This window comes from Pteropus alecto, unplaced genomic scaffold, assembly GCF_000325575.1.
Source record: "Pteropus alecto unplaced genomic scaffold, ASM32557v1 scaffold101, whole genome shotgun sequence".
NCBI classification, from domain to species: domain Eukaryota; kingdom Metazoa; phylum Chordata; class Mammalia; order Chiroptera; family Pteropodidae; genus Pteropus; species Pteropus alecto.
Window position 1 is genome coordinate 15,038,057 of NW_006432945.1, and position 26,197 is coordinate 15,064,253.

The 26,197-nt window shown below is 43.0% G+C and overlaps 1 protein-coding gene across 2 annotated transcripts in view; it reads right to left on the minus strand.

Annotated features, from left to right (window-relative positions):
* Positions 1–26,197, minus strand: part of DNM3 (dynamin 3) — a 234,643-nt gene that overhangs the window by 37,333 nt on the left and 171,113 nt on the right. For both annotated transcript variants that reach the window (XM_025043872.1, XM_025043873.1), the window contains one exon: positions 18,707–18,818. In XM_025043872.1, the coding sequence (XP_024899640.1) occupies positions 18,707–18,818 (112 nt within the window). The remainder of the gene's footprint in view (positions 1–18,706; positions 18,819–26,197) is intronic.

A 26,197-nucleotide genomic window follows, 5' to 3' on the forward strand; every position in this document is an offset into this window, starting at 1 on the left:
GTGAAATGAGAGACACGATATGACATCGAACTCCAACACAGGACACGCAGGAGTGAAGCATGACAGAAGGCTGGCTCTCAGGCTGCTGCCACCTGTCAGGGGAGATGGCCGGGAAAGCCAGGCAAGTGCACTAGCTCCTGAAGTCGGGGTGGGAAGGGCGGTTCGAGAGGCCGTTGCCCTCAAATACGGCTGAGCACCAAGTGTCTGTCACACCCATGGGGGCTTTGACCTCTAAGCATAGCGTGGTAGGACCTGTTGGATGGAGCAGATAACGTGCCAGGCCAGGATGCCACTGATTTCTCAGCAGACGACTGCCTGGTGCCAATAACATGGCAAGCGCAAGAGTGATCGGCAGAGCTGAGGTTTATAAGGCAATAGAAGCCAATGCAACCACTTTAGAAACAGACCAGTGGAAAATAGATGGGAATCAATAGCACAGTTTGGGTAGAAATGTTCAAGAACAGCATCACCCTGTCCCTCAGGGATAGCAAATGTAAACTTTCAATATCATGAGAAGTCGGGAAGGAAATGAGTCAAAGGTAGACTCCATAATTACCCGGGAATGGAATAGTGTCACACACATCGACGAGCAACCAGTTCACACACCAAAATATTTCGCAAGCAGAGGTTGTCATCCATTCTCCTTTAAAAGCGATCAAACTACATTTTTCTATTTAGAAAAACAAGTGTCAGTGAGCACGAGGGTGAAACCTGGCAAGGTACGAAGTATGGAATTAAATCACCAAAGAGGGAAAATGTGAACATGCCTCTCGACAAGTTAATATTATTTAGAAGAATAGCTCTAAAAAGCAAAAAGGTATAAAGAAAGAAAGAGAAAGAAAACTGAAACTATAAACCTGTACAAACAAACTTTCTACTATTTATATGTGTCAAGTCCAGACCCACTTTCTCTCCGGATTTATAACCAAAGCGAAGGAAGTACCGGTTATACACTTAGGCTCATCTGGAAAACTCCCTGGAAGTTCTCAGAGTTCCTTAGCACAAAAGTACAAAGAGATATGGTGATGACTTCCCTGAACAAACAAATATACACGGAAGAGTGAGCTGGTTTGAGCTTTTGAGGCACACCCGGTGGCCTGTGGCTGCTCTGATCCTGTGCCATGAAGAAATGTATTAACTCTCTCTAGATCTTCCTTCCAGCCTGGGGGCTGCCAACATCGTTCTCAATGAGAAAGCGAAACGACTCCCCACATCAGTGTTGGAGCTGCGAACAGGAACCATTCGCAGGCTCCCACCTACTGGCAAAATGACTTGCGATTGCTCACAGCTCACGGGGACCCGGGAGGACGTGATTAGATGGCTGGATTTCTGGTAAACCTGATCTGGGGCGTGATTCTTAACATCACATTGATCGACCCCACAGTAAAATCAAAGGCTATGGCTGTAAAATCTTCTTCGAAGGTGACAGATGGGAGATTTTCATCATTTTTGGACCTTATGTTATGGCTGTCATTAAACTCTAGAGTGGCAATTCCAAAATTGAGATGTTATCAAAATTACCCTGGCGGCTTACTTAAAATGCGTGTTCACAGAAGCCGCCCTCAGAAATTCAGAAGACTTGGGAGTGGCCCAGGGGTTTGCATTTCTAACAAGCAACTCGGGTATGTCCTCCGCAGGTCAGAGGGCGCACACGAGAGACCCTGAGCTGGAGGCTGTTCCTAGTCCTTCTGCTTGCTGTGTGAGAGTCTTCCCCATTGAACACTGATGCTACAAGATGCTGATAGGCATTGTTTAAAATTGGGAGGTGTTATTTGATAAAGTAAGTTCAAGAATGCGGTGTCGAACACACCTACATGTCTCTATCCCAGTACGCTCGATTAAAAAAAAAAATGCTAACGTACTCTGTGTCTCGCCAGAAGGAAGATAAAGAATACGGTATATCCCAAACATTTTTGATCATCCAATCTCCTTTTTCTTTAAATAGACTAAGCATACTTTGGAAATTGCTGCTATATAGAACTTTTATGTAAGAAAATACATAAAAGCACAGAACTACTGAGGAAGATGATCTGTAGAACCTAGATGGAAATGGTCGAGTCCTAGGGCACATGAGAACACCCTGTGGCAAAGGCGCCAGCTGTGACCACATTCTGAATTTAAAAGCCAAGCCACGGCTCAGCCACAGGGTGATGCCTTTCGAAGTGATAACAAAGAGCAAAGACCTTGGCACGCAGTAGGCTCAGGTGTGTGGAGAATGCATGAGCAGGACACTAGGCGTCAGAACCATCCCTGGGTCCAGAACTGTGGCACCTTAACAGAACTTAAAAGACCACGTGAGCACAAAACCGGATGGCACTGAGACGGCCCACGCCTTCTGAGAACCTGCTTCGTCCCCGGCACTGTTCTACGTGCATCGCAAGCATCATCAGCTCATTCGGTCTTGGTGAGGCAGAACATGAAGCTGCTCTGAAAACATGAAGAGGGGCTCAGAGTCACTCGCGCCACGTCACCCAGCTAGTACATGGCAGAGCCTGGATCTGAGCTCAGACTGGAGCATTACACCTCTGTGCTTCTTTGTCCCTTTAAGCGGAAGGGTCGGTAGGTTTCTGGGTAGAGGAGACTATCTGAGCAGCAGGGATTTATTTTTTTAAGGGAAAGGCAAACGACCAAATTGGCGAGGATTAAATAAGAAGGTAAAAGACTGTAATACTCATTGTGGGTTATGATGAGGTGAGATGTCAGAAATGTGATTTGTTCTAGCTTTAAGGAAAGTAATGTGGCGATATGAATCAAACACTATGTCATTATTCATTCCCTTTGATACCAATTCCACTTCTACAAATCTAGCCTAAGAAAATAAGCAGAAATGTACATGAAGAATTAGGCACAAAGATGATTACTCTAAATTTAGATGTAACAAAAATTAGATTGAAAGTGAGTACATATATTAGAAAGTACATAAACTCTAGATTCAAAGCTGGGATTAAATCAAATCCTGGTTCATTCACGTGTTACACGCGTGATCTTTGGGTAGTTAGCTAACCTCACTGAGCCTCGTGTTCTTTATCTCTAGAATGCAGAAAATGACATTTATAGCAGGGATACTCAACGGGAGTTTACACAGGTGATTCTTTGTTGTGGGGGCTGTCCTGGGCCTTGCAGGATGTTTAGCAGCATCCTTGGCCTCTACTCACTAGATGCCAGTAGCTCCCTCCACCCAGCTGTCAGTCAAAACTGTCTCCAGACGTTGCCAAACGTCCTTAGTGTGAGAACCGCCCTCTTGCGGAATTGTCGTGAAGATTAAAAGAGCTAATTTAAAGATATTTACTTAATGGCAAAGGGAAAAGAGAAATAAACAGCTTTCGAATGGGAGGCCAGCTAGAAAAAAGGAAAATGTGTGTGTGTGTGTGTGTGTGTGTGTGTGCGTGTGTAATATATATACACATAGGGGAGAAAAGGCCAGGAGAAAAGAATGAAAATCTAAGAGCATGGAAGCAACCAATAAAGCCAAACCCTAAACACATGCCGGAGAGATGGCGCTGCCAAAAAGAGCGGCCGCCCCTGGCCGGGGCGTGCGGAGGAAGGGCGAGGACACGAAGCGATCAAGGGACTGCCCTTCTACGGTCACGTCATGATCGAGTGTGAAAAAAATTAAGATATGCCGAGTTCTTTTCCCCGTGGCATCGCACATGTTGGAAGAGCCGGGAGTCAATTTCAATCAGGTTTAAGTTCCACGTACTGGGAGAAAGCCCCACAGTTCCTTCCGCTGCCATTTCATTGTGCCCGGCCCCGAAGGGCGAGGCGTGTGAACGGTCTGGCGACGTAACAGTTTCAGCGTCCACTGGGGAATTGGTCACAGTGACTTCGGGCGGGTAGATCAGGCGACCAGGTTAGCGACTAGACCCTTGGTGACCCTGTCACGACCTTTCCCCTCTCTACTCCTGCTTTTCCGATTTCCGTCCTTTGCACTGTCACCTGCTTCTCCCTTCGAAACGCTATACCCAAGTTCACAGTTTCTGACTTGTTTCTTCCACTGACTCGTTCCAGAACCGCGTACTCATTGCCTATTATGTCCCAGGTACTAGGGATGGGATAAGCTACCAAACCGTAGGGGGGATCCGGTCTTCGCGAAGCCCGAAGGACAGTTAAGGAGGCGGACAATCAACAAATAATAAATCAATAAACAGACACAAGTTACCGATTCACAAAATGCCGTTCTGCCAAATCCACGCTGAACGCCTGCCGCCCAGCACTAAACGCTCCTGTCTGGGGAGCCGTCGGCCTCTCCCGTCTTGGTTCAAAGACTCCTTCTGGGACCACGGTCACCACGCCATTTTACTATCCGAGCTGCAATTCAGATATTCCACACTCCGATGTGATATCTGTGTTCTGCGAACTAAACTAGACATTTCACACTCTTGTACTTCTATAATTCATCTTCATTCTAATCCTCTCAGCAAGTCACAGGAGCTGGAAATGTTAAATGTTAATAGCCTTCATAAGACTTGGCTTTTACACTGACTTCAGCAATTTTTTCACATTTGAAGAAAATAAAAGTATCAAAGTTTATGGTTTGATGTGTTAAAAGAAAAAAAAAAAACTCTCTACCTCTAAATGGGCTGGGTGAATTGACGTGGGTGGTTTTATCTTTGGGTCTGCATGTCTTGGCCATCTTAAAGCGAATTTAAAAAAAAAATCCTGATTGGCAGACGATACATTCCATACTTTAGTCAAGAAAATTTTCTTTTAGACAATCTGTGAGTCGAACAGTTGGGCCACGTGGAATGGGAAGAATGAGATGTTTAGGTTGGAACATTAGAAAAGTTTTTCTTGATAAAGACTCAGATTTTCAACTGTACCTTACTAAGTCTATTTTTATTTCTTGTTCTAATGCTTAAATATAGAAATATATTGACTCTTTTTTGTTTTCATAGCATTCCAATTTTGAAATAGGCTTTCAGTGGAAGCACTAAAAATTACCCAAATTTATAAAAATTGGATTTTTCTTATTTAATGAAAGACATATGGCTACAAAAAAGTTCTTTGTAACACCCACAGTCCCCGACCTTGTACCCCTCATCCAAGTACACAAGCCCAAGTTTGAAAATCTTTTCAGTTGCTGTCATAATTTCCGAGGCAAACTATCAGATCGATGGGCAGGGAATATTTTTCATGAGCAGCAGATACTGCTAAAGCATAATGGAAAGCGTGGACGGCGTTAGACAGAGTTTGCAGTCCGAACAGATTCTAGTTCCTCAGCCGATCCTAAGCGAATTGGGCCCAGCTGATGGTCATCGGTTGAAACCTTCATACGTTTGCGTACTTATGTCAAGCTAGGTCAGGGTTCATCGACCTTGACATTGACACCTGTGACCGGATAATTCTTTATCGTGGAGACTATGCTGTAAATAATAGGATACTGGCTTCTACCCACTAGGTTCCAACAATACCACTGGCAATCAGAAATATCTCCAGGCAGTGACAAATGTCCGCAGGGAGTTGAGAACCAATGACCTAAGTGGAAACAGTACTTTTTTTTTTTTTCAGTTTCTTACTGGAGGGAATAATTGTATAGTGATAGAAGAATTTCAATAAGCTGATCCTTTTTTAAAGTTCCATTTTGCTCTTTGCATCCAATTGTTCTTTTTTATTTTTTTGCCCTAATTCCTTGAAGTGTTACCAGTTATTCTCTTTGAAGCCATGTGACATAAAATGAGAAAATTTATGAGACTAGTGGCTAGTTACTTCAAAGAGAAAAATAAAAATGTCCCAATCAAAATTTTTCTTCAATTAAAACTTGGTCAATAATAATTTATGTGGAAGAATGTGTGTTGTCATTATGTAATGGGTCTTTAATATCCCGTTTGTGATCCAATTAGATATCCCTAAATAACACTAGCCTTTTCTATTTTAGGGCTGAGTTGTTGGCAGGCCACAAAATATATTTTCTGAATCCTTATTTAAATGCTACTTTGTTTTCTTTTTTAGAACTTTTTTTTTTCCTACTACATTCTGCTTATCCCAATAATTAAAAGAAATGCATTCCTAACTCTGGACTAAAATAATATGCGTACAGTTGAGGCAAACAAAATGAAAATGCTTTAGAAAAAGAATAGTTGTAAGTTAAAATATGCTAGTTCTCCTTGTAGTGTCTTAAGTAGTGTCTTAAATACTTAAGAGTCCCATGTGCGTGACTTATTTTGAGTTCTTTTCTAGGATACTTGTCTAAGGTGCCATCCATTCGGACAGCTTAATTTTTAATAGACAAGTATATGGCTTCTAATGCAGTAATTATCATTTCAACTGGAATCAGGCATAATTCACCTCGCTTTCTAGCTTCCTACAAAGTGTCTCATACTCACTTGTTCAGTCTACTTAAAAGTTACTGCTCCCTCCTCCACTCCCCCACTACCAACACACATTTTTTGTACAAAAATTTTTCTTAAAAATTTTTTCCTTACCTTAGTAGATTTCTAAGTTTATAAAAATAATACACGAGTACAGAAATAACTAAGTTCATACATCGATGTCTAAAGAAGTTAAAAACGACCCCTAACTTTTCTTCCAACCTATTTCCTACACCTTTGTGTATGCTCAAACACCTACAGGAGCGTGTGTGTGTGTGTGTGTGTGTGTGTGCGCGCGCATGTGCGCACACACTGTTCTTTCTCAGTCTCCTTTGCATACAAAAAGATGTCTAAAATACTGCAAGAGAAAATATGTCCAGAAAGCTGTGATGTAAGACATAATTAGTGTCATTACTTCTCATTACTTCATTCTAGAATGAAGTCACTCCTTTTTGGACACAATAGAGGAAATAAAATAGAAACAAGCCCCGAGCGCCCCAGAGGTCCCTCTCTGTCACCCACTGCGAGCCTTCTGAGCCGCAGAGCGATTCTCGCCTTTCGAGAGCGTCTATGTGCCAAGACTAATAACTTTGGGAACATAATATAGATTCCAACTCGCTTCTCAGAGTTTTCTGCTTCCAATCGAACTGTCTTTTCCTCCAACTGATTACAGCCAGGGGTCCAGAAACTGGGCATTAGCAATGCTCTTTTAAGACTGGATTGCCAAAAAAAAGAACCAAAGGTTTATTGGCATTGCCATGACTGAGCCAGAGAGTTCATTTTTATACGCATATGGAACTAAAATAACACTTTGAGGCCAGTGAGTTTTTATCCCTTCTTAACTTTAATGATATTCTTATTGGGTTATATATAAATTAAGTGAACCAGATGGACTCGCCTTCAATCCCAAGGAAACACATTTACTAAACTTCTCTAAGAAAATCAGGGAAAGCATATATACATTATTCAAAGAAAATAAATAACCCTAATTGAGCTGCCTGGACCTAAACTGCTTAGAATGTTGACTTTCTCTTGTGCATTTTAAAATACTAGAGAGGAAATGAACACAATGACACTGTACTGTCTGCCTCTTTCATCTGCCGAGATCATGATGCACATCAACGAGGCATTCCAGGTCTGACGATGGGTTTCCCGTGTCCGTCTCTATTCTCTCACGTATGACCACGGACAGGAATTTAGGAGTTGAGAGTCTGGCATCAGAGGCAAGACAAATTAACATGGATTTAACATCTGTGCTCTTCGGTGTAATACATTTTGGTGACGTTTGATTTGGCACACTCTATCTTTGCAAACGACTGCTGGAACCCAATGGATCACCAGAATCAGCGCTCCAGGCAATAACTACTTTTCCCACTGACGGAGGCTGACAATGTCCACTTGTCTTGCCGAATGCGTTGGGAAATCGCTAGACAAAGTACTTTTTAACTGTTGTAAAAACAGGTGTTTAAATCGGATTTTCCTTCCCTCTTTTTTTCCTCACATGTCAAAGCCCTCCAATATGTATGTATTTATTGCATTTAACCTAACTGTAACTTAATAAAGACTCAGTTATTTTTAAATTCTGTTTTAGCACGTTTGGGTTCTATTTCTTCTTTTCAAATACTCCTCTCCAGTCAAGGCAGTCGACCTCATACTTCCGCTAGGGGAAATATAAGGACCTTTAGTTTGAAAAGATCAAAGCCAGGTAAAGTGACAGTAAATGTCTCTTTCAAAGGTAAGAAAAACTTTGTAAGGGAAGAGATTAAATATAGTTTTAACCCATAACTTAGAATTTTTTGAAGCATTCGTTTCCGAACCTAGGATTCCTTTTCGTTTTCATTTGTGTTTCTGTACTAACATCATTAAAAAACTTGAGAGCTTTGTTATAGCATTTTATTCCTTGTATTTAAAAATTTCCTCTACCTTTAATTTGCCTAACTTAATTATCAAAGATATTTACAACTCAAACTTTTTAATAAAGAAAAGTAGAAGTCTATTGAATTCTTAAAAATGTCTACCAAGAGAGGGCATCGCATTAAAGAAGGAAATGACAAAACACGGAGGTTACTTTTTGCCTGAAGGCCTCGGTTCTGAAAATGACATTCTGATTTTCATTTGTGCTCAAACAATTAAAAAAAAACCAACTCCCTGTTACAGTAGACATTTGTCCACTTCCCCAAATCTGATTCGGGAAGGCCTAGATTCTGGTCCTCCTCATGCAAACGGTGGCATGGAATCCCCGGTCCAGGGGAACGCCTCCAAGGAGGAGACAGACTCGCCCCTAAGCAACTCAGTTGTCGCTGTGCAAACAGAAACACGTTTTCATAGGGGAAAATAAGTAATGGGCCTGCAAGCAAAACTTCTCCCGAGCAACTGTGATCCTCTCACAAAAGAAAAGTTTGCTTTCGGAGGAGAAATAACAAAATACACGTCACCGTTGCAAGAGGAATGTGAACCTTGGTGCTTCGCTCCATCACACACTCATAATGCAGCCCTAGACGCGTGTCTGCTGTGGAGTCTGTTTGCTGGAGCTGGGAGGACTGGCTCCCAGACTCTGAGTGTGGTCTTAGGGCAGAGAGAGCAGATCAACTCTACTGCCCCTGAGAAAACAAACAGTAGGATCATTCCATACACCTCAGAATACATGTGTGTGTGTGTGTGTGTGCATGCGTGCACACTACACTCAATGTATGTGGGAAGATTAACGCATTCATCCTCCTCATCTAAAGAAACATTAATTGAGCAGGCTTCATTCTCTTATATCTTGTTACTGTTATAACTAATAAAATGCCATTCACCAAATAACTGATTAGCTATTACAGCTGGCTCATGCATGTGGCAGGCAACAAGTCAGGTATGCTATCTTGGGGACAACTCAGAACAAGCATTCCAGCATGAGAGGGAAAAAGACTCTCATATTCTGCTTTCGAAGACTCCAGATCTATGACTCTGGAGACTGCACAGCTTGCATTCCAGTGTTTTCCATCTATACTGAAATTCCAGGCCAAAGAAAAACAGCACTCAGACGTGCTGATGTTTGTGATTCGAGGAGGCCCGCTCACGCCAGAGTCCATGTCTGTATAACAATTATATTTTAAAAGTATTAACATGATATCTCTTTTGAAGACTATCACTTATTCATAACAAACAACTAGAAATTAAGGGCCGTAAATACCAGCACCTCCAAAATAGCCACTCTTTAATTAAAAATCAAAATCTTAAGCGCTCGCGTCTTTGGCACGCCAGCTGACACCCTACCGATCCCGCAGGGGACCCGTTCACGACGCAGGTGGTGGTCTGGTGGGGACTGGAGGCCCAGGCGGGGCTTCTGCATCATCCTGCAGGCACCCTCAACAAAGCGGAAGTTTAGAAATGTCAAGTTTTATTGCCCACTGTATTATAATTAATTTAAAAATCAGTTAAACTATTAAATTGAACATTTTATTACTCAGAAGAACTCGATCAAGACACAACAAATGGACGACTCCTGCTGTGGAGCAGTGTTTTCCTTTGGGAATTTTACAAATGCCTCTAAGTCATCAGTGAGTCACCAGCGAAAGAGGAAAATCATGAATGCTTCTCGGGTGGCTGAAGGGTTAGCACCTCCTCAAAATGTCAGCAGCCTGCTCCCTGATCTGCCTCATGCACGGGCTTGCTACTAGTGCTCTCTCAATTAGCTCAGGGTACTTGACGAACAAACACGAGATGAAGCACATGGCGGTGGAGACACAGACTCAGTGCAACGTAAGTGACGGGACCAGACGTCCCTCGTATTCGAAAACTGAAATACGTGATATGGCATAAGAACCAAAACGTCCGTTTTTATATTTTATCCGCATGTCGTTTTCCAATAGTGGTAGTAGTAGAAATATTATCTTTTACTTCGTGTAAGAAACCTTGAATTAATTTCATGAGTTACCTGCTGTTTTAAAAAAGTGAACTCTTAGTGGGCTGAGTTCACCCCTTTGCTCCTTTACGAATGCCTGTCTCGTACTTGTCTTATTTTTAACCTTATTAAATATTATTACTTGGGTCATAAGCAGTTATATCAAAATATAAATTTATAAAGTGACACATTTTCAATACCAGCCATCTACGTCAACTTATTCCATAATAGCACATTCCGTCCAATTAAACTGCAAGATTTCCCACATTTGTTTTACATTCTATACGTATGGCTTATGAATAGCAATTTTGATGAATTCCAGCTGGTTTAAATATGCAGGCAGACCCTTCTATAACAGATTCCTTTCCATTCTTATTGTATTCGATGAGGTCCATTTTAAGTGGGCCACCTGGTAGGATGAAGCACTATTAATTCTCCGTAGAGAAAATAAAAAAAACAATCACCCTGCTCAACTTAAGACCGTCTCCCCCGGTTCTGTCCCTATTATATAAGAAACACAAGTGAGAAGTAGTTCTAATCTTTTGGAAAACGTGAATTAAAATTAAAGCAGGCTGGCAACCCCATGGACTACTAAATCGCTCCTTTATCAATCACGACGAGGTGAACATAATTTCCACCATTTGTGTACGTTGCCTGGTTTCAAAAATCTATCGTACACATTTCCGTCTCCTCTCCATCCCCCACACCCTCCTGCTCGCGTCCAGCTGGAATACATCAAGGGCGCAGAAGCCAAGTCAAATGTTGACCCCACCCTCCTCCATCCATTTTAAGGCACCTTCAAAGGCGGAACGCTGATCTAACTCAATTTCACCGACAAAGCCAGCCATCCTGCGATTTAAGGCTCCGGTTTGGGGTTTTTATAACTGCACATTAACATGAGAGCTTTGACTTTTGGTCAAAACCTTCAGCTGCGCTGAGTTTCATCAGACGGCTGTAGCCTTTCTGCCAAAGAGACCTCGTTATTAAATCTTCATAATCGTTGCTCTCAGTGTCCATCTCTTCCCTTATCATCAATCTCGACGTCTCTGAACCGCCCAGTAACCAGCTCTGAAGAAATAATATTTCCCTTCCACAAGGTCGAAACAGAACAGCCATTAGGTAGTCTGAAGGCGTGTTTCCCCCGACATTTGCACACCCTGTGTCATTTGTGCACTGCCACAGATGACAAGTCACCCCAGCGTGCACAGAAACACTCTTGCCAAGACACACGCAGGAGGGGAGCAGGGGCTGGAGAGAAACGGGAGCCGCAGTAAAACAAAGAACTTACTTTGTTGTTCCCCTGTGCATGTAGCCGCAAGGAAAAAAAAGAGAGAGAGAAATATGTTAACCATAAATTCATTTTAAAATTATGAGGTATTTTTCATGCTAGATAGAGCAACATCAAAATAAATAAGGTAACTCTTCACTGACATCCCAATCATACACATACGGCACCCTGAGCTCTTGGACAAGTCACAGAATCTACTGAGATGAGATGAAATCACACGTTTATAACAGCAGAAAACGATGACAGAGATTTCCCCCTCCCTTTTCACTCGGGACCCGGAGTGCGGGGGCCTGGCCCCAAAAAGCCGGGGCTTGAACTGGTGGTAAGTGAGCTGTGAGCGTGGACGGCGAAGTGGGCAGTACGTCGACTTGCCCGTTCCTCTACGCGCCAGGCAGTGGAAAATTTCATCAGCCAATGCGTTTTTAAACAAACACTGCATCCTCGGTTTCAGAGAAGTGGTGGGGGGCGGGGGGGAAGGGGAGAGAGCGCGCAGGAAAGGAGTGGGTGGTTCTGGGGAGACCAGCTAACAGCAATCCGCCCTCCATCTACCCCGTTCCTCCGTTTTGTAAATTATGAGTTTTGTCTTGGGCTGGCATGGGAGGCGAAAACTGGATAGTGGGGATGTGGCCAAAATAAACACTGGGCCACGTTGAAGAAAATGGGTCTGGAAAGGTTAGTCACAAAAAATGCAGTCATTTCTAAGTGGGACACTCTGGACAGAGACGCAGCGAGCAGCCAGCGACGGGCGGCGGGCAAATGGCTGTCCTGTTTCAAGCTGGAGCTGCGAGAGTATGATTTATACCGAACAATTTAACTCACATATGGCTTGAAAAAATAAAACGGTGATTCATTACTCCTGGGGCCGCCTGAGTCCTCGCCAGGTCAGGCCCCGCGGGGGAGGCGTGCTGGGGTCTGGGCAGGGAACAGGTCTGGGCTCTCTCACGAGGGGGCCCGGAGGACTCGGAGCTGGAGAGAGGGCAGCGTGTGTGTCTGCGGAGGATGCTGAGCACAGGGCGGAGTGGCAGGCTGGGCCGGGGATCTGGCACTCAGGGTGAAGAGAGGCTGGGGAGAGGGAAACAGCTCAGACAGAAATTGTCTGCAGAGCAGAGTCGTTTGTAAAATATGTGTCAACTGTTCAATAAAGCAAGAAAGATGCCCACAGGGAATTTTATCAGGAGTAAAATACTATTTTAGAGAATAATAGGATCCTGGTTCTCCGAAGAAGTGCAATATCACTGAAAATACCTCAGACAGATGGAATTTATTGCATTCCACAGCCGTGCAGCTTTTGATGTAGCAAATAAGTTTCAGGAGTTCAACCAAGTATTTCTGCAAGTTAGGGAGTGACGGGCCTTCTTGCTCGATGGCAGATGGTTCTGTTTGTAGTGGCAGCAGTGATGTCACGGAGTAGGGGCCCTTAATCCTCAGACAGGAGAAGCGTACAGTGGAGGACGTGGCGTGGCTTTGCTGTTTCCTGTTTCCTTCAGTCACTTCCCCACTGTCTGCTCTGAGAGAGGCACAGCCATGATGAACGGGGGCTGGCAGATGCTTTATCATTCCCTTCACTGCCCTATGCGGGGGCCGTCGAGGTTCAGGTCTATTGAAGAATCAGAGACTCTTTGGAACTGGTCAGGTAGCTGCTCTAAGCTCCGTGGGAAGCACTGCTGAACGAGCCAAGGATGAAGTGACGTTCAGCAGCGCTAAGCGTGAGCGTCGTCAGCCTCGTATTGCTGGACGACTGAATAAACGCACGTGGGTGGCCAACACCGTACGGAGGTCTGTGGCCTACCCTGGCCACCCCTCATCCTCCCCTAGAACGATAGAGACCCTCTCCCCTAATTGCCATTTGCCACAGAGGAGAGTTCGGTTTCAGAGGTGACCCAAAAGGAATTTCTGAAGTCCCCAAAAGACTTCATTACAGGATGGTTTCAACCTCCAAGGCAGCCCCCAAAACATTAATTATGACTGAGGGAATCCTGAATTCGGCGGTCTAGTCAAATTCCAGCGTGTTCTACGTTCTACTGCCAATTTTTATGATTTAAGAAACCATACACTAAGGGAGGAACCATCTATTTAGATAGCTAATAGAAACCTCATAAAATGTCCTGAGGTATGTGACTTAACAAGTATGTAAGACTGAACTTGCGCCAAATTTCTTTCCAGGGCACGCATGGATCTTCGGCTGCTTCTTTCAGAGAGCGAGCAGGATGGCACCTGAGGGCAGGCTTGAGAACCCTCCCTCCTGACTGGCTGATGGAGCCACTGACACCCGCCTGGCCACTGGGCAGCATGAGCCCAAGACCCCGCCTAAGCGATTGGGCTTCCTCGGCCAGCGCGGGGGGACTTCTCCTTCTCATGCCAAATCCCAAGGAGAGTTTCCACAGCAAAGGGAACTACGAAACTGGGGATTAAGCTTTATGGACACAGTGATGATTTTCAGCAACAATAATAATAGAGGCCACGTGGCATCGAACACATTCACTCGGTTGCAGGCACTGAGCTAGATGCGATAGCAACGGTCTTCATTTCATCTTATCAAATCACTCGAGGAAGGTGTCGTTTTGAGTTTAAAAAAGAATAAACGACTGGAGAGTTAAGTTGTCTGAGCCACACAACTACCGAATGGAAGGGTCGAGATTGAAACGTGAGTGGGTGTGACTCAGAGTCTACCTCATCTCACTGCACACGAAACGTTCCAAAGAATTCGGAATTCCTTAATGTTTATGCATAATTTAAGTCATGTTGAAAGCCAACAAGACGGTGCCAGAAAAATCAGTCATTTGTTATACCATGTTCTTTAGATATTTAATCAACTGCATATTAATTTGTATTTAAACTTATAGGAAAAGTTTATGTACGTGTTAGTAAAATAATCTGGTAAAAGTGCATTGATAGTAGCCTATAACTACTGATACACACACACGTTTTATCTGTCTAATATATTTTTAAAAGTTAATTCTATTAGAAACATCTTTTACTTTCAAACTGTGTAAAATCTTATACGCTTATTTAACAATATAGACTTTTATACTGGTTATCATTCCGACTTAGTCACCGAAGGAAACAGAAACAAAATTCTGCTGAATCCAAATTCGGATTTAAATATATTCTAAAAATATTGTGGCCTGCTGGAAAAAGGTCCGGTGACTGGAAGGATATCACACGGGCAGCTCAGAGGGGCCACGGGCGAGTTCGCGGTACCGCAGCGGCATCGTGGGAAAGCGAATCCGTGCTCCTCGCTTCCTCCGGAGGGCCACACGCTGCACCGCTCGGATGAGAAGTCTACCTTGTGCTTTGGGTCCAGAAAGATGAAGAGACCGAAGGTAATCAGAAGACGCACCCGTGAAAACAAGGTACTCGGACAGTGCGCGTGGGAATGCGCGTGGGAATGTGCGTGGGAACGTGCGTGGGAATGTGCGTGGGAACGTGCGTGGGAACGCGCGTGGGAACGCGCGTGGGAATGCGCTTGTGCTATCGCATTTTTTCCGATAGCCACGGTGGTTCTAGCACATCGTAGAGCCGTTGTGTATTTGCGTCTCTCGCCGCCACTAGATGTGGAAATGCCATAAAGCAAGAATTGCATCTTTTTTATCCTTGAGTCTCTAGAGTCCACCGTAACAGTGATGAATGAAGGGAAGGAAGAAAGTGGGGGAAAAGGGTGGATGAGAAGGAAGAACGGGGAAAAAACTGTAGAAGACTCCGAGAGAAACGACCTGAGACCGAGGAAACGGGCGAGCAGAACGTCACGGTGTGAGGACGCGAACGCATCCATCGCGCGGATGCGGGAGAGGAAGCACGCTGGGGAGAAAAGCATGTCACAAAATAGTATGCTGCCGCAGCCGGAAACAGGTGCCCAAAACAGCGTTTCGTTCGAATCTGGATGATGGCTAGTTATCTAAATGAAACCGAGCTTATGAAACTTCAAAAATTAATCAATGTAAATTTTTTTTTTCTAGCCAAAATAGAGGTGTCATGTGCAGAAGGCAAAACTTTTTGAGTCTAGACGCATGTCCACCTATGACACATAAATGCTTCATTATTAGGGTAGAGATTGAGAGATTTGCTCTTGACGCGATGGTTTATTGATACGAAAACGAAATGACACACCAGAATCCTAAAATTTTCCTCAGGGACAGGCATCTGTTATTAGGTAAATCTGACTTCTTCATCCAATCTTTCTAAATTAAAAATAACTGAACTTAAAGGATCCTTTCCCTCAAATCTAACTGCTCACAAAATGTGAAGTTTGGATACACATTCTACTTCAATTGCTTTCAGTAGTTAGCTGCCATTTAGACATCTGGAAGCCAAGCAATCGTGTAATAAAACCTGCGGAACTACACGGTGCATAAGAAATGCAAATATTGTTTATGATGAAAACTGAGAAAAGCAACGTTCATGGCACGCTGCCAAGTTTAATTTCCTGTCATGTCTTTGGCATGTAGTAAAAAACGCCTTTGTCTCTATCTCCCAACTGACTGTACCAAATGTGTGTTTCTAAACAAATAAAAATAATGTGAGAAGAATCAAAACAGATTGTGTAGGACAACTGTAGATTCGCTTAAAATTGAGCATCTTGTTATAAAATAGCAACAATTTCATTGTGCCTCTTCCTTGTGTAGCACTGTGGATACATGAAAATCCAGATTTATAGAAAGAGTTCCCTGAGGGACAGGTAATTCTGCTTTTCCAAGACAGCTCTTGCCTCACGAGAGGTGTATTGCACAATTCTTTACATGGCAAACTTGCCTAGCACATTTAACTTGCCAAAACCGTGACTTAAGGAAACATTTTCACAAACCTTACAGTTGTACGTCAGGAAGATACACACGCACACACACATATGATTTTATGTAACTAAGCATATTTGGAAGATAGAAACAGCATAAATATTTTACAGTCTCATTGGGCTCTAATATCCACAGTGTTTTAGCTGTCTTTTCTACTTGTTAAAGAAAGTAGTCAGTGATGAAAATGATAATTATCATCACTATCATCATTATTATAAACAGAAATAGAGCACGTACTTGTGCCCACCCTGTTCTGTGCTTTTCCTGCATTGTCTCGTTTAGTCCTGCCAACCATGCTTTGGGGGACTTTTGTGACCTCCATGTTAGAAATGGGAACCTTGAAACCTAAAAAGGCTAGCCATCCGGCTCGAGATGTCACAGCTTGTAGTGAGTGTCCAGAATTTCAGTCTAGGTAGTTTGCCACTAAAGCCTGTGCTTGAACCCACATTCTCTACTGCTTCTCATAACACCCACAGATCGCGATCTTTAAACAGGTACATCTTATGTTAACTCAGTGGGCTCACAGTGCTCTCCTGGCTTCCTGTCTCATTCAGAATAAAACTCAAACGAATGCCTGCCACTTCCTCAAGCGCCTGCGTGACCTGCCCCAACCGCCCTCTTGGAAACTAGGAGCCACTTCTGTCCTCCCTCCTTCTGTTCCAGACACACCTTCTCGCTGCGCTTCTGTGGAGGGAGCTGGCTTTGCACTTGCTAGTCCTCTGCCACCAATACGCCTCCCCAGACTGTCACATTCTTTATCCCCACCCTTCAGCAGCCCACAAACGTCAGGCCCTTGCTCGCCTGCCCTCACTCTCACCGTCTGTCCCTTTAACTTACTTTATTTTTTTATAGAACTTATCACCCTTTTAAACCACACAATATAATTATACGGTTACTAGTTCTCTTGTTAAATGTTTGATCCTGGGTGGCGGGATGTCATCACCCACGCCTGGATCACTGGTGCCTAGGAAGGTGCCTGGCAAAAAACACGTGCTCAACAGCTTCTTGTGGAATGAATAAAATAGTAGGTATATACCCGTTTTTAATACAGAATGTATGTGAAATTAAACACGCTACCACCAATGGAGAGGGAAGAGTGATAAGTAATGAGTGGAATTAACGAAAGCAGGAATTTTTAAAATGATTTCTCACGTGTGGTCTTTAGAGTGATAGATACCTGTGCACATATGCATGTGCAAAACTGACAAAAACTGGACAAGCATGAAAACCATACGCAGATGCCTCTGTGCCCGGGCGTCATGGGGACAGGGTCAGGCGTCACCCTGTTTGGAGGGTGTCTGGTGTGTGTGGGGGTGTTGTTTTCGGTGCTAAGCAGATGCAGGGGAGGGGGAGGGGTTACGAGGTCTGTGTGTGAGCTAAAACAACAGCGATGAGGGGAACATTTTGGCTCAAGTCCTCAGTCCTTTACCCTGGAAGTCTGTTCAATTCCAGCGTAACCTCACGGACATGGTCGGTCTGACGTGTCCCCAGAGAGCCTTCAATTGTCCCGTGTTGAGCCCACATCTCAGACTTTCTCTTGAGAAGACTGTGTCTCTATTTGGGGCCTAGAAACAACCAGACTCGTGCATGGCCAGCCCTAGAAACTGATCTAGAGCCCAGGAAGCGCCACGAGGTCCCGCTGGCCTAAGTCCCCAAGGCTCGGTCTCGGGACTTTGGTTCCTGGGGTAACCTGGACAGTGCGATGGCTTGTGGGGAGCAGCGAGTACGCAGTGGGGGCCCCTCAGCCTGCAGTCTGTGCAACGGTATGTGTGCAGAGGCTGGGTCAGACGTCTGAAGTTCAAACCCAGCCCCGTCTGTGTAGTGTTACGTTTCCCAAGAACACAAAGGGAAAGTCTGTTTATTAACTGGATGAGGGAAGTGTCTCAAAGACACTTGAAGTGTGTTAATGAAGGTAAGTGGGGATGGCAGCCTAGTATTTTTTTGTTCTTTCACACGCGCGATGACATTAACCAGAGTTTGAACACAGATCTAGTTTTAGATACAGGTACTACAGACCTAATGAAGGGAGCTAGATTTTTATCAAAATAAGTACATTTTTAAGATTATGAAACAGTTATGTTTAATGATCTATATAAGCAATTTCTATATGAAGAATGTTATAAACTGCTTATTATAAGCTACAAAAATTGTGAAACAGCTTATAAGGGAAAATAAAATTTTAAGTTAAAACAAGGAAACTCTCTCTTGGTCTCAGATTACATATATTGTGCTTAATGGCAGAGTAGGGCATTGTCTTTAACATATACTGACGAACTTCTTAAAATAGAAATCTAACGGAATAAAAGACATATAAGCAAAATATCAGTTAAAACTAAAGTCAAAAGAGAACTGGTTTCTCCAGCATGCAGCATATAGAATACAGTTTTCCTAGAAATGGTTAATAATTTAAAAGTAAGAGATATATCCAACTCACTAGAGATTTATCGGGATAAACTCCAGCTCTCAGCAGAGATGCCTTCCAGCTGTCTACATCCTCCTGTGAGTCGCATGCCAGCTCGAGGAAGCGATAGTCTTTGTATACATTCCTGGAGTTAAAAAAAAAAAAAATTGTGCTTTTAGTTTTGAACCAATTTCAAAATGATTTTTTATCGCTGCAGACAATGATGATACAAATGGCAGTCCAGACAGATAGTTTTCTCACAGTCACTGGAGAAAGACAAAAGCAATTCATCATAATTAAAATAATTAGCAAATTCCTATGTGTATATAATTAAAAAAAAAAAAACAAAAACCCCTCACATTAAAGCATTCAGTCACCTGTACTGTAAACAATAAGAAGTAAAGGAAATACAAATGGTCTCGATGTCATACGCTGGGTGCAAACTGATAGGGGGCTGTCCCCAGGGGAGTGGGTTTGCTATTGCCTAGTAATTAGATCAATTTTCTGAAGCTATTTTACAAGTCTAAATGGCCTGTAAAACTTTAAAATGCATGGCAATCATCTTATAAACCTAAAATACTATGCTAGATTCAAAACAGAAATGTTCATCAATATTGTGAAAAGAACATTAACCAGTGTGGATCAGACTTTAACCAGTATTTAACTGGGACGATACTATAATTTTAAATTTATTTTCTAATGATAAATTAATACATAAGGTGTAATACATGCCTATTTGGAAAAAAATGGAAAGTAGGTAAAAGTATAAAAATAGTGACAATCCTCTATTTTTCACTATTTACCAATAACCTGCGCTCTTTACACTCCTGTTGATGTGTTTTTCACAGCTGAGTTTGTATCTCTATCAATTCTGTGTCCTTTTCCACTTGCTTTTATATCACAGTCATCAACTTATGCCACCTCTTTATAAGCATCGAGTTCTAATGACAATATTTACTAATATAAATGTAGAGTCATTTACTTAATCTCCTAATATTAGACAAGTAATTTTCTTTCACAATCATCAATAACACTTAAATGAATATTTTTATCTATAAGCCTTCGTCACATTTGCTACTATTATTTTCTGAGGATAGATTCCAATAAATAGAGTTACAGGATCAAAATGAAGATTATTTTTTTAAGACACCGATACACATTTCCAGTCGCCTTCCCAGAAAAGGTGATTTAATGTAGACCGATACCAGCAGTGTACACGACTAACGATCTTTTTCTCCTTATTCTCTCCCGAGGTCTCCCGTCCGTGCCTAAGGACCTCGGTTCACACTCACACGCGTCGGCTCACAGGTGTCTATCTCCGGTGCAGACCTGCCCCAGGTTCATAGCACCTGTCGACTTCTCCACTCGCGGGTCTCAAAGGCACCTTGAATGAATGACCGAATTGGTGATTCCTAACTTGGTGTTCTCATTTCACGCGGCAGCAGTGAAATCCGGATACTCTCGGGGGGCATCCTCCACACCTTCCGCTCTCTCATACTCCTCTCCCATTCTACCACCGGAAAGCAGACTTCCTGAATATCGGCCACCATCTTATTATCGTCTCTCTCGGACGATTACAACAGCCCCCTCGATGGTGTCCCAGCATCACATGTCCCCTTTAAATTTGCTCTCCTCACTGAATCCCCGTCATGTTCTTAAAATGTGAATCGAGTGTTTTCACCCCTGGCATAAAACACTAATAGCTACCTGCTTTGGGGACAAGACCACACTCCCGATGACACGATGGCCCTCAAAGCCCTGCCCGGCCTGGTCCACCATTACCTTGCTCTCCAGTTTCTTTTCACGTGCCGCTCCCCTTGCCCTGCGGCCCTGTCTGCTCCAGCCACACTGGCCCTCTCCCTCCAGCGTGCCATGCTTCCTCCCCAGCTCTCCGAGTACGCGGCTCTCTCTGCCTGCAGCTCTTTCCTCCCCTCATGGCACGGTTAACTGCTACTCCTTCTCGGGACCTGAGCTCCGTCATCGCGTCCTCGGACCCCACTTCCCTGCCACCCCTACAAGTCAGCTCCTCTCTCAGACATGTTTCCTATTTACTTTTCCTTCATAGCACTAATGACATGTGTTTACAGAATTAAGTGTGAGTTTCTTTTTTCTCTCTTTCTTATCATTTGATAATGGCCGTCTTCCCAACTAGCCCATAAACAACATTTGGACAAAGATTGTGTCTTTTTTAAGCTCATCATTATATCCCCAGGGGATTCTGGGAAACTGTAATCATGTTTATTTCTTGCCATAGCTATACATTTTAGTTCTGTCATTTTGACATACGCTTTTAAAAAAATTCTCTTTACTGTTTCCTTTAGGTAGCGTGAGAAATGAACTATCTTTTTTTTGTTTCTATATTGTTTAGTGGTTTTCAGGTCTACAGGTAAATGATTATTTTTTAGTTTTTCAAATAATTTTTAAATTCCTTTTTGTATATATGCAATTCAGGAATTCTTTAATACGTCAGGAATAAAATTATAATTCCTGATGTATTGAAGAATTTAGCTTTTACTTTCTGCCGCTTTTCTCATGACAAGTGCTGATCTATCTAGAAATATTGACCTAGAATATTACTTCTGAACTATTGTTTTCACACATCTATAAAAGTCTCTTTTTGTCCTTTTTCTTTTTTTTTTTTACTTTTGTATTCAATTTTGTTACATTTAAGCAATTATTTAGATGAAACTCTATATGTTTAACTTGAATAAATACTTATCATCAGGCGTTTTACACCTGGACTTCCCCATCTGTAAGTTCTGACTGGGACTCATTTTTCTGAACTGGACTCAAAGTAGAGCTGGCTATCTGGATTTCTGATTGACACCGTATCCGCGTTTCTTACGTTGGTTCAGTAAAGAAGCGTAGAAGTTTCTTTTTGTTGTTTTCCTGTTTATCCCATTTTTCTTAATCAGGGTAAACTATGCATGGCCACTCTCAGAATTCAATCCAGTGCACTCCACGAGTCTTGTGAAAGGTAAAATGACATTGCTACCTTCCAGGGCTTTTGAGACTTTCCATTTCTGTTGTATATGATTTTTTTGGACATAGCAATGGATGGATAAGAATAAAATAGACATGTCTAATTTTTTTTACTATGTTAAAAGAGAAATCATCTCATTTAATCTTCATAGAAGTCCTGCAAAGTTGGTAATAGAGCTGTTTTACAGCTGAGCGCAGTGAAATGTAGAGAGATTCGGTGACTTTCCCAAGGTGACATGACTAATAAACGGCACCCTCTGGCCTACCATAGTCTTTGGTACATGGCCTCCCTAAAAGAAATTATTTGTTGAATGAATGAATGAATGAATAAGTGAATAAAAGAACTATGGAATGAACTTGGGCTGTGCTTATCTTTAAAACCAACTCATCATTTTTGACTGGATCCTTAACTTTCTACAGAAAAACCTAAGATAAGAAGTTTGAAGGGGCACAAATCACAAAAGCAGAACGAGTAATTTTAATTAAAAGCGGGACATATTTAAAAGAAATATATTCTCCACCTATGAAAGTTTATCATTAGAAAATTTTAAAGCTTGAGTCTTTGCTACAGAGCAGAAAGTGTAATAGATTATCTCGACGGAATCAAAATTCATCAGTGTTTAATGATCTAATTACCTCCCGACCGTAGCTTTAGCTCTCACTTAGGCCCCGTATGAGGTGTTTACTGCTCAGTATGAGTTACTTTAAGATGCATAGGTGGGGAAGGCAGAGCTGGACCGATGCCACGGAGAGCACTGGCCAGCTAGCAGGAGCGCCAAGCAGAAAGGGTACAGACGTTCCACGTTCTCTAAGCAGATCTGAAGAATTCAGCTTTGGCTCATTCTCACTGACATTTCTCCAGAGTATTTTCTTTCAGGGGCTCTTCGCATGGAAAATCTTAATGCCCCCCTCCCCCCAAAAGAGAGCCAAATTCTTGAGAGGGAAAATAATTATCTGAAACATTAGAAGAGGGTCAAAGGCTTCTGGTGGCTTTGGACGCTTCGTCTCTACCCATTTTTGAAGCTTCATCTCAGGCTGTGTCTAGACATCCACGAAGAGTTGGACACAGGTCTGAAACACTGAGCGAAGCTGATTTACTGGAAGTCTCAGAAACGCTGCGGCTGCAGCTTCCAGGTTCTCGCCACACGCTGTAGCTGTATAGATAACCCACAGCAATTTGTACTGACTGCATTTTTTTGTTTAGTCTATTTCAGCTGCAATCATGCAGATATGAGCTTCTGAATGGTTTCGCTATGAAATCAGCTGAGCTATGTGTTTTATAGTTTGAAAAAATAAAAGTCAACATTGAAAACAAGCACGAGGAGTTTTATCCCACACGTAACGGGCTTTTCAGCGCTACATGGAAGAGAACATGACCACGTGATGGGCCCACGTTTTAATTCCATGTATGACTTTCGTTCGTACATCATAAGAATGTCTTGGGATGTTAAAAATGGGAAGTTTAATTTCCTTACCTACGAAAGCTCTTCAGACATCTGAGACCAGATTTTATGTGTCCCCAGGTCGTCTAGTCCCCATACCAACCCTTCTGCAATTTTTTTTCAAACGTTTCTCATGTGAGAGGTTTCTTCTTGCCCTCCTGTGAATTTGCTCTTTTTTAAAAGGATTTTCTGGAAATGAGATGCCAACAACTGATCACAAATCTCTGGAAGCAATATCGTCCAGACGCAAGGCAGAAGTTTGGTGGAATTACCGCCTGCTTTCTCGACAGCAAACTTTTACTCATGAAAGTTAAGTAAAATGTAATAGAATACGGTAGAGACCGTGAACATCTGTTGAAATCCAGGCCGTGCCATTTATTATCTGATATGACACTGGGTAAGGCAACCTCTCTGAATTTCAGTTTTCTCATCTTTATAAAATGGAGACAACGGCAATATCTACCCGAAGCTTACTCCCAAAATAAAAGGTTCTATGTGTGAAGAGCATTGCTGAGCAGAACGCCCAGCATCAGGTAAATACACAAGTAAAATAGACAAAACTATAAAAATTATCATTATGATTATTCTCGCTCTGCCTTGAGGTCCTTTGCACTTGACCTCTCACAAAGCTGGACCTCTCCCATACTGATAATTCATTACCAGAGGGATGAGTTTCTTTCGCCTGGCTTGATTTGATATTCGATCTTCAATAGTTCCTTTTCCTGACACAGTGAAAATTTTAAAATGAGAAAACTCTTAATTTTTAGAAAAAAAAAATTTTTGAAATACAAGAGCAGCGCCAGACCCGTGGACTGGAAGTGCAGGGGCCGAGCCAGCCGGGTCACCGCCAGTCCTCCCTTTCCCCAGCTGCCCGTGGCCATGGGGCCAGGTCCGCGTCAGCGGTACTCACGAGCGCGGTGAACGAGCTCAAAGTAGGAGTTCGGATTCTAACTGCGGGGTCTTATTTATGATGAAAAAGATCATAGAGAAGGCAGGTTACAATTTAAGTGGTAGAAATTCTTACAGTATAGAGCATTTATGGTCGAACTATTCCAAATGCTAAAATAACTGGATGTCACATAAATTAAGTAGGTAATCTCAATAGAAATAGAAAAGTTCGGAGTGATTCATTAGTGGGAACGTGATCTGTTGGCTTCTTGAAGGGCCTCTGGCCACTGGCCCCTTTTCCCCTAGCCCTGTCCCCGCCCCCAAAGAGGAGGAGAGCTGCGTGGTTCCACCGCTGTGCTCCAAAGAGAAACTGCGCCAGCCGGCGCCTGCGGGAGACACGCGTTTCTCTCCTGTTTGAGACGCTGCTGAGCTGCCCCGTGGTGGCGCAGCTGTGGCCGCGATGCTGGGGGCTGAAGTCTTGGCAAGACATCTGGCCCCAGATCTAGATCCATTTGTGTTATGCCTTATCGGTTGGTTTCCTGTGCTCCTAAAAACAGCAACAACAAATTTTAGCTAGAAGGGGAAGGACAGGTGTGATTGATTGGCCCCCTAAAACTCCAACAGCGAGGGGTGGCTTTGAGGAGAGGATAGTGGTTTTGGTTTCAGAAGGGTTAAACAGGAAGTGACAGGAGGCCTTCTGAGTGGACGTGCCCAGCTGGCAGTTTGGACATGTGGGACTGGCATCTCAGGATAATAAATAATAACTCTACTACATGTGCCTGTGATGCTGGGTGCCATGTGAATTTGTTTATTTTATTTTAATACAGCTTATTAGCTTCGTTAAGGATTTTCCCATAGGCGGACAAGCCAAATAGCCACAGGTCATGTGTCTACTTGGGCATAACTAAGAGCAGGCAAATTAGCCAAAGTTACAAGATCACTTTAAAAAGCTGTTGCAATCCAGACTTCGTGTAGCCCAGAGCAATGAGAGGCTTCAGACGGGAATAAAAGGAAGGCAGCCAGTGAGGAAAGCCGAGCGGGAACCACAGTTAATCTCGGTGCCCCGTTTACTAGGCCGGGAGAGGTGTGGCAAGGGTCTGCTTCGGCCTCCGCGCTGTGCCCGACCCCGTGCTGATAAGGGAAGGCTGCCTGCTCTGCACCAGCCCGGCCACTGTCCCCCCCTCCGCACTTAGATGACAGAATCACCTTCGGTGGGGTCTTTCATTTGTGTTAATGACAATAATTATTATTATTACATAATCTTTTTTAAAACTAGATTTTTTCAAAACTAGATTATTTTAAATCTAGGTTTTAGAACTAGATTCCTGAGGAACTATTGACAATATCTAATCGTTGATATCTAAGAGAAGCAATATCTAATCCCAGAAGGCATGGCATTTATTGATCAAGAAGCCAAAAACAATTGTGAAAAAATAAGGAGTTATGGATTCATGTTGACCCCCAAACACCTAGAAAGAGTTTGATGAGAATTCTTGGAGCCTGGAGCTGGGGTGAGGATACTTGTGCAAGTCTATCAGTATAGAAATACTGTTCAAGACACTGGGGGACAGAAAAACCTTAAAAGAATGGAAGAGAATTTCATGGTTATGGTATTGATGGTTTTACACAGTAGCTCCCCACAAAATTGCCCTTTCAAGTTATCTTAAAATAATTTGTCAGTATTATTTTTATTATTTTAATCATGTCAAGTTATGTGAAAGTCAGTTCCTTGAACTCACTTTGGAGCATTTTGTATGAGTCTTAATCACATGGAGAGATAGGCCTTCACGCCACTGTTCTGTCTGAGGCTGCAGAAGGACGTCCTGGGTACGTTAGGCCATTATGCTGCTCTGTGCCTGGGCCACCTGAGGTGGGCTCTGGCCTCAGCCCTACCCAGGTGCCCATCACCGCCCTGCTCTGGCCCTGCAGAGCCTCACTGCTTCCTCAGAGAGACCAGGGTTGGGGTGGGCAGATACAGCCAGATGCACGGAATTGTTTAAGGCCCCAAATCTGTTCACATACATTAGTCTCTTTGCTGCAAAAAGTTTGTAAAAACCTGGTTTGCAGGATGCTTGGCCATTCAATGACTTGTTTGGGGAGCCATTTTAGGTACGTCCACAGTTTTAGGCATAAAGGATATAACTGAACCATCAAAGAAAATAAATCACATTGAAAAAATATCAAGCACTTCAATGATGACTTATGTCTGTGT